The sequence below is a fragment of the Poecilia formosa genome, unplaced genomic scaffold (assembly GCF_000485575.1).
Source record: "Poecilia formosa unplaced genomic scaffold, Poecilia_formosa-5.1.2 Scaffold134, whole genome shotgun sequence".
Classification (NCBI taxonomy): domain Eukaryota; kingdom Metazoa; phylum Chordata; class Actinopteri; order Cyprinodontiformes; family Poeciliidae; genus Poecilia; species Poecilia formosa.
The window spans coordinates 1,407,393-1,416,780 of NW_006800073.1; the positions used below are offsets into that span (position 1 = coordinate 1,407,393).

Sequence of the window (9,388 nt, forward strand, 5' to 3'; positions counted from 1 at the left end):
CAGTGGTTGATGTTGGTTTGATTATAAGAATATTTACTCTTACATTTATGGAAGTACTTAACGGTGAAAGAAGTAACTGTGACTTTGGCGAATGGCGACTCAAATACATAATGTAGTATTTAAAAATTACATAATCAGATGGACCAGAATATAACGTTATGTGGAAATATTGGTATTTTAACGATCAAAATGAAAATAATATTCAACGAATCCATGCAAAAGAAATAATTTTCCAAATCGATTTCTTTCAGTACAAAACTAATAGAATTTTAACAAAAACTGTGTTGGGATTTTTTTGCCGTAATATTCTGTTGTCCAACTCACAGAAGAGATGATTGAAATAAAAGCCACTTTTTGAGAATATCTTCTGTCATTTATAATTTCTTTTTAAGAAAAGAAGCGAGAAAAAACGGACATTTTATTTTTAAGCCATATTGCGCAGCCTTATTTGTTACAGTCCTGTCACGTGACTCCAGAGTTATTATTCCTCAACAACAAATCGGCGACAGCATCCCGTCTCTGAACCCCCTCTTCATCTTCCTCCGCGTCCTCCTCCTCTTCCTCTGTGGTTCGGATATTCTCCATTTCAGAATCCAGTCGAAGTTCTTGTCCCGTCCGCAGGAACACGTTGTGCAACACGCAGGCGGTCAGAACGACGGTTCTGGCCCGGTCGTAGCTTCCGATGTCCAGATAGCTGAGCCGTTTAAATCTGGCATTCAAACTGCCAACGGCCCAATCCAGGATCCGACAATGTTCCGCCAAGGTTCGGTTGAAGACTTCCTGTTTTGGTCCGCAGCTTCCGGTGTAAGGGGTGAGAACCAGTGCCGATAGAGGGTATCCGGTTCTGGCTACAAGGCAGGAACCGGGTGGCATCAGCTGAGGGTTCTGTTTGAGTCGGTCTGCCAGTGTCCGGCCGCGGTCCGAATCGGAACCGTTACTGACTCTGCAGTGCAGGAACTGGCCTCGACGGCTGCAGACCAGCTCCAGGTGTAACCAGCGGTCCGGATGGGCCGCCATCTTGATCCTCTTCTCCGCAGGTCCCAGCCTCTCCAGGTCATGTTTTCCCGCAGGAAGGCGGATGGGAATCTGCGTGTGACCCAAAACTCCCAGGACCTGAGGAAGACTACGGCCTTCATCCTGCTGATTATCCACCTTCAGACCGGAAAATGGGAAAAGTGCCTCTGCAGCCTCTTCTCCTGGAAAACACAGTTATTAAAACATTGATGCTCCAATATCATCCAAAAATGTACATAAACATTTATTTTAATTTTAGTTTTCTTACATATATATATAGTTATGTATGTAAGTTATGCTAATATAGAAGTTGTGTCAGATATATTTTCATCCAGTTGATGATTAATCGATTACTAAATTCGCTGATCTGTATTTCAATAATCAGTTCATCACAATTAATTGTTTAAAAACTGTGTATGTATGTATGTATGTACACACATATATCTCTGTGTATATATAAAATTTGGCACTTTCTTTTGCAGATTTTTCATTTAAGCACAATATTAGAAACACATAAAAAATAAAAATAAGTGCTTCTATTCTTTTTTTAAATAAGAAAATAAACATTTTATTGCCTAAGATGCAATAATGCATTATTCCTTATAGCAAGGGAAGCTAAACAAAAAAAGTACTTCTAAGATCAACATGAAAAACTCAGTCCTCAGGCTGATCTGTTGATGAACCGTTTAATAACTGGACAGCAAAAGGTGCTTAAAAGGAGATTTTATTTTACAGAATTTGAATCTGGAGAAGCTAAAACTGCAACATGAGGAGTTCTGGGTAGAAATGATTAAAAATGAAGGCATTTTTGTTATCTGCATTGTAAAATACATGATCTCTGATTTCTGTTGAAAGCCTGGCAAATGGTCATTTTGTTGACTCTGTGTACTCCAATTAACGATTAATCGATTAATTGACGACTCTTTCAATACTCAGTTAATTGTGTCAGCCCTAGGAACGTACCGAGCGGCCATCTGATTTGCTCGTCCGTTAGCGCGCTGATCCGCTCGCAGAAAGAGAAGAAGATCCTGTGGATGTTTCCTTTCTCCAGCTGGAAGCGGCGGGACATGGAGCGGTAGCTGACCCGTTCAGACAGCAGGGACAGAGACAGGAGGACAGTGTGGGACAGAGACAAGCGAGCACGTCCAGCCAGTCGAGCCCCGGATGTGGAGCTTTGAAGCAGCTCTGAAATGTACTGGAAACAAAATAAATGTAACTGTGTTTGATTTTCAGCGGACTTCATAAAGAGTCAGATGAAATTTATCCACTATATTCTAGATAAAATGTGTATTTCATCCAATTTGCTGCAAATCTGAGGTTAATTCAAGGTTAAAAATCAAATATAGGTTTAAATATAAAAACAGTTTTTTCTTATTTCAAGATATTTGAACTAGAAACTCGACTAAAATTACTTGGCATAATTTAGTGTTTTTGCAGCGTATTTATCATGCAAAATCAGAGTTGGGTAGAGTAGCCAAAAATTTTACTCAAGCAAGAATACCAATACTGCAACATATTTTTTCTCAAGTAAATGTAAAAAGTAGCCATCCAAGAAACTACCCAAGAAAGAGTAAAAAAGTATTTCAGATTAACAATCACTTAAAAATTACATATTCAGACGGACCAAAATATAAAGTGAAGTTGTAATTTTGATATTTTAAGGACGAAAATGACACTAATTCGTTAAAGTAACAAAAAATAACTAAATCTGGCAAACGGACATTTTTCCAAATCAGTTTATTTCAATAAAAATCTTACAAAACTTTAACAAAAATTGCATGTGTGTGTCTGTGTCTGGTGAATATTATCACCGTGACTGCTTCACTGTCCGCTGTTTCCTGCTGGTTCTCGGATGCTGTCGCTCTCTTCTCGGTCGGACCAGTCAACCCGGCCGCTGTGGGTGAACCCCGGGGTCCAGGGCTCGGGTTGCCCCGCAGTAACCGCAGGTAAACGGCGGGAGAAGGCGGCTGCGCTTCGAGTCTCCCCACCAGCTCGGACTCCAGGATCTCCTCCACCGCCTGGTCCAGCCGCAGCTCCAGCTCCCCGGCTGACAGGGGCTGCCATTCCCGCTCCATCATGTCCAGAACCGCTCGGCCCGCAGATAAAACATGCTGCCTGAAATCCATCTGAGCTCATGGAGAAACATAACCCGGTTCGGTTATCCGAACAGCGCAGAAACAACGCTTTTATCTAGCGGAAGTATGCTAACTACTAAGCTAATGTTTGATGCCTTCACTGACTGTCGGAAATTTCTAAAGGAACGTTGAAAAACAGACATCGGAAAAATATTAGGAAAGTTTATTTAACTATTAGGCTACTACTAGGTATTTCATATAACACAAAAAAATAAAACCTCAAAAATACAGCTAAGCTAAATATTTAGTGTCGGACATAAATATTTAGTTTGAAAAATAAACATTTAGAGTTAAATATTTAGCTTAGACTTAAACATTTATTTGGGAACTAAATATTTAGCTTCTTAAATAAACATTTAATTTGTAATCTAAATTAAGCTTGTGAATGAAATATTTAATTTGGAATTATGACATTTAGAAATGTATGAATAACACATTTGGTTTTGCTCTTTAAATCTTTGGCTGTATCAGAAAGTAGGCGTTTACAATCTGTATGATTTTGGCTAGATCAGCACATGTACTATATTCAATTATTTCTGCATTATTTCCTTTATAAAGTAGTAGCACAGCACTAGCTGCGTTTCCATTAACCATAAAATTGCGCAAATTGAAATTACGAAAATAAATGTGCAATTTTGAAAAAAATAAAAATAAAAGAGAGAAAAAAATCTAGTTTTAAGATAAAAAACTTTTAGCGCCAGAATGACGTGGGTTTTCAGCCGTATTATAATATCAAAGTATTTCGCAACACTGCAATGGAAAACCTTTTTTCGGATGTTACTACTGGCGGAAACGACAAAGGAAACCACATCAGGAAGTAGTAGGATGACGCTTTTGTTTTGTTTTTTTCCACACTGTGCAGCCTGAATAAGTTGCCGATGTCACGCCTGATATGGATTAAGATGGCTGAAATACATACGTGGATCGCCATGATTTTTAACGACTTATGTGTGAACAAGCTTATTCACGATTTAAATTTTATTTCTTATTAAATGATAGCGCCTCAATTGCAAAATTGTGTATTTTCTACATTAGCGCAATATAAATATTTGCACACATTTGTAATGGAAACGCAGTTATTGTTACACTACAGGAGGAAGGTTCTTGGTTCAAATCCGAGTTTGGTGTCTTTCTGCATAAAGTTTGCATGCTCTCCGTCATTGATTACCCAGATTATTTTGAAGATCACAGTTTATCCATTACTTGTTGTAAAACAAAATACCACAATGCACAGAGATGAAAAACAATTGTTTTAATGTTACATCAGTTACAAGTGCAACTCCGGTCATGTCCACCTGTTTTAACAGCCTGAATTTGCAAACATGCTAACAAAATGTGCTAAAACGGTTTCATTTCGCTACTCAAGGGTCAGATTTCCTTTCTTTGAGATAAAAAGGACCATCGATATAATTTGAGGTTTGAATCTGCAAATATATTAGCTAAATTTAGGGGAAACTGCAGCAATTAGTAAACTTCAGTATGACGGCCATTCAAGATGTTTTATATCTCTAAAATTTTTAAAATCTTCAAAAGTTCGACAGTAAAACAACGGATCATCAATAAATGAGTTCAGTTTCAGTATCTTCTGATGAAAACATTAACTACTGATTGGTACAGAGTAATAAAAACCAGTGGATCTTTTTATTTTAGAGTGTTGTTCAGAAGTTTTTGAAATACAAACGGTAACTTAGAAATCCATACACTCCTTTTTATGGTTGCAACACATCCAGGGAAAAGACAAAAAACTAAAACAAAACAAAAACCTACTTTCGGTTTAAAAAAGAAACACGCAAACACAAAACACAAAAAAAAAAAAGAAGCCACACTTAATCAATTAAAACTCTTTAGCCACCAAAACAAAGACAGTGAGCAAGGCAGCTTTCACCTTCCTCTAAATAGACTAGAATTCATTAAATAAGAGGTACGATTCTTGGCTTCAGCCGTCACTGATCCCAAGATGGCCGACAGTGTTGTGACAGGTCCGTCAGGTTTCTCTGCAGGGTATCTTGTGAAACTGTTTTTCTAACATGCCCTCGTTAATTTCAACACAAATAAACCACTTTAATCTCCCCTTAAATTTAAGGGAAATCTCTAATTATTTATGCCTCGTTTGAGAATTGTTGTCAGGAAAATGTCATTCGGTGAGGCATCGCTTCCCAGAATTGGACCCCACCCTCCGCCCCGATGCCCTCCCTCCGACCCGATCTGTGGACCGGTTGTTGTTCTATGGCTCCGTCCTTCACTGAACCGCCTGCTCGTTGGCTGTGCTTCCAGAGTCCTGAGGCTTCATGACGTCAGGAAGCTCCGGCGGAGTGGAGAACGACTCGATGCTCAGCGGCTCAAACGAATCATCTGGGAGAGGAAACAGAGACGGAAAGAGAGGAAAAAAAGATGTGAAAAAAATCACCTGCAGACCAACCTGAAAGGCTTAAACATAAAATCAGATTTCTTTCATAACAGACCAGATTTTAATCTATTTTTCTCACTTTCTTTTCTAAAACAATAAATGACAGAAAATGTGAAAAAGTGATAAAATCTTACTAGGCATTTTTCTAGTTTCTAGTTCAAATATCTTAGTGCCGTTGGAAGAAGACAAAGCAAACTTTCAAATAACTTTTCATCTTATTTCAAGTGAATAATTCCTTAAAATTGATGAAAAGGTACCAGGTATTTCAGCTGAAATTAAATGGAAATGTTTGAGTGTCCTAATAAGTCTGTAGCCATTTTTTTTATTTCATTATTGTGCAAATTAGAATTATGAAAATAAATTCGCTTCATGGAAACACGCAACTTTTAGCATCAAACAAGTCATGTAAACTGGATGTTACACTGGCAGAGACGACAAAGAAGATGACAGGAAGTAAGAGGAGGATTTTATTGTTTAAATAAACAAACTTATTCATGTGTGATTTCAATTGCATTTTAAATTAAATGGAAACACAGCGATTGCAAAATTATGTTTATTTCGACATTAGCGCAATATCGACAAAGCTTCGCGAGCATTTGTAATGGAAACGCAGCTACTGGCAGATTATTTCACTCAAGACATTTTACATGTTAGAAGTTTATCTGCCAGTGGAACCAGTACTTTCTAATCTATATTCAATAATTCTTCACTTAAAACAAGCTCCTTAATCTTGTTGAAAAGTTACCTGCAAGTCAGTTTTGTCTTATTTCCAGTGTGCTAAAGTATTTCAACCAAAACCTAGACCATAAATACTTAGTAAGACTAAGTGCAACCCTTCTTTGAGTTGTACAACAACTCAAAGAAGGGTTAAATTGTCTATTTCAGAGCCAGGCTACAATAATTTTCCTGTAATTATGAGAAAAATATTTACAATGTCAGCAGAATGAAAAACATGTTAAAATTAAGAGAAAATGTTGTTTTAATGAGAAACAAAGTTGTAAAGATCAATCCATGTGGTTTTCTTTGCTCATTAGTTTCAAATTTGTGCTACTGGTAATAATTTGATGTTTATGTTTGAAAGGAGAAAGTATTTATCAGAAAACTTGTACCAAAGTATATATTCACAGCATTGATTGTTTTAATATTTTGTGTTTGAGTTCTAATAAAATTTCACCTTATTCTTGAAATTAAAAGAAAATCATAGCATGGTCCTAATATTTTGTCGTAGAGTTAACCTAAATTCAAAGCTCAAATAAATCAAAACTGTAAAACACTTTTATCAAACAAGATGGCAGCCAATCTGAACTGAGGAAGCCCTAAGCCTGTAGTATTGGTGAAAAAAAATCTCGACTTCCCAAAAATTAATATCCTCAAAAACCAAACATTCCAGCTGTGGCTCAGAGTGAAAAATGAACGAATGTTTCCAATCAGAGAGAGCGACTCACCGCTGAGACGAAACGCTAACCCCACTGTGGCGGGAGCCTGAGGTCGGGCCGTTTGATTTGTGAAGCCACAATTTCCAAGACTCTGATTGTCGCTAAGCACAACATCATCCTGAGGGACAAGAGCAAAAACAACCTTTAACTTTACAATCCAGAGTTAATAAAAACTGCTTTCAAACATTTTAAATGAAACACTATCCAGCAGGTAAAGGAAGCTGGTTGTTTTTCTTGAGGCTGAATACTTCTGGTAAGAACATCCCACATTGTTCCGTTTGTATTTTTACAGTATTTGCACGCTTCCCGTTTCTTGTCTTTTTCACCCCCTCCAGTTTATGACTCGTTCAGACTTGTTCACTGACATCTGCTCTTGCAATTGGCATCATAGATTTTGTCATTTCAGTATATTTTCCTCAAACACTTCAGTAATAACACCGTAAAGCTGTCCAACTGACATAAAATGTAAAAGAATTCAATGACTGTCAACAACAATGCAAAAATGTATATAATTTGTTAGAATCTGATTGCTTTTCTCTTCAATCAGAGAAAAGCATGTTTGACATTTCATTTTGAAAGACATTTTGAAATATGTCTTTCAAAATGAGAAAGAAAGAAATAATAAAAAGGGGAATCAAGGAAGAAGAAATGCTAGATTTTAAATCATAGCAAAAATAAAAATTAGCATGTGCAGATTTTTTAAACACCATTGGACAGCAGCCCATTTTGTTTTATAACTGCTGCTAAAACTAATAAACAGACCTTAATATTCACATCAACAGATGTAATATGGGCGTTTTTAGGGATAATATTTCACCTTGAAAAGCATTTGATCTTCAGGAGGCCTCTTTAAAATGCCTTCAACAATGCGCTTCAGTTCATAGACTGTGGTCGACTCTTTGGCATCTGTGAAGATGGTTGTCTTGTTGCGTCGGATCATTAAAAACACGTCCTAAAAACGGAGCAAAGTAAAGCAGAAGTTAGAGAAAAGAGAACACAAAAATAGAGTTTTGAACTCTTAATAGTGACTGAACAGTAGATAAAACTTGAACCAGGTAACTTTATATTTATTACAAATTCATTAAAAGTCAACCTGTACTCTACAAAATATGTTTTAAAATATTTTTCAATGCTCTCAATGCTCTTTTGTGACTGTAGAGCAGTTTAGGTTACCAGACAAGTCAGACCTGGAACAAATTGTTCTACACAGATTGCAGGTCCAGTGGTACATGTTCTATTAAAAAATATGCATTGAAATCTTCTTTTTTCTGTGGGTATTGTTTTTAACATGTTCTAAACTGTGTTTCAGAGAATCTATAATTAATTCTGAATATTTCAGTCCAGGTTAGGCTTGTCCAAATTCAATTCAATTCATTTAAAAATACTTTATTAATCCTTGAGTGACATTAAATGTTAGTTATTGATGTGTGCTTAACTGCCAAAAAAGTATTAAAATTAACACTTTTTTCAATTACGTTAGTTATGTTACGTCCATTTAAAAAGCAAAACTATTTTCAAATCATCTCGATTTCTTGTCATGCCTATATCTATGTCTTATTCTAACAAAAGTTAAACAATTCGCAGAAATAAAAATGTACTTTTGACACTTGCTCAATGTGAAATGATTCAGTTCAGGTTTTAACAATTTAGGTGACGTAAAATTTGAACTGGAGTTGATCAAAGATTGTCCATCGATCATGAGAGCAGTGAAATCCCCCTTTAATCAAGGAGGAACAATGCTTCTGTTGGGTTTATCACGATCAAACTGTTTAGCTGCGATAGTGTTACCCTATGTTAGTCATTTAACCAAATATTACGTTTTACTTCACGTCCCTATTATCCTAAAATACCAGGTTATAAACACACATGATGTTTGAGCTCTTCTAGCCTTAAATAATCTCTTGGAACAAGATTCTCAGCACCACTTCAATATAAATAGCCGTTAACGTTAGCCGAGCTACTTAGTTTCCTCGTCCTAATTGGGCAAATAGATTAAAAATACGTTTCTTGTTTAACTAGACATTATAAGTACATCATAGTTAGGAGATCTGTTCCTTGTCAGAATAAACTGTCGCTGAGTTTACTTTAAACCAGACAACTATAATCAGCTCCGTACAGCTGGTGTGTTGACGTTATTTAGCGGAAGCTAGCCGTTGTTAGCACGGGTTAGCTGAACAAAGACATCGGCTTTTAGATGGAAGTACGATGTTAAACGTGTCTTAACCGCAGATAAACAAACCGTTAACCGCTCAGAGAAGGGTTTGATGACTAAAACAAGTACGGTTTAGCGAATATATAGGGCGTTACACAGTGTGAACTGAGTCTGTTTTCCACACTCACCATTTCTTGCGGTTGGCTGCACACTAAAAAAAAAAAAAAAAAAAAAATCTTCTAAA

The 9,388-nt window shown here is 36.7% G+C and overlaps 2 protein-coding genes across 2 annotated transcripts in view; both read right to left on the bottom strand.

The window, feature by feature from the left end:
• Positions 1–400: 400 nt before the first annotated feature.
• Positions 401–3,343, bottom strand: LOC103144980 (uncharacterized). The gene is made up of 3 exons (XM_007562179.2): positions 2,826–3,343; positions 1,978–2,209; positions 401–1,196 (listed from the first exon to the last, which is right to left on the bottom strand). The coding sequence occupies exons 1-3, from the start codon at positions 3,138–3,140 to the stop codon at positions 463–465; spliced, it is 1,281 nt and encodes a 426-aa protein (XP_007562241.1). The 5' UTR covers positions 3,141–3,343; the 3' UTR covers positions 401–462.
• A 1,043-nt stretch (positions 3,344–4,386) lies between these two features.
• LOC103144981 (transcription elongation factor B polypeptide 2-like) overlaps positions 4,387–9,388 on the bottom strand; it is a 5,167-nt gene continuing 165 nt past the window's right edge. Inside the window, exons 2-5 of the mRNA XM_007562180.2 lie at positions 9,333–9,371; positions 7,810–7,944; positions 7,002–7,110; positions 4,387–5,501 (exon numbers count right to left, since the gene is read on the bottom strand). Coding sequence (XP_007562242.1) covers positions 5,389–5,501; positions 7,002–7,110; positions 7,810–7,944; positions 9,333–9,335 — 360 coding nt within the window. The 5' untranslated portion in view covers positions 9,336–9,371 and the 3' untranslated portion in view covers positions 4,387–5,388. The remainder of the gene's footprint in view (positions 5,502–7,001; positions 7,111–7,809; positions 7,945–9,332; positions 9,372–9,388) is intronic.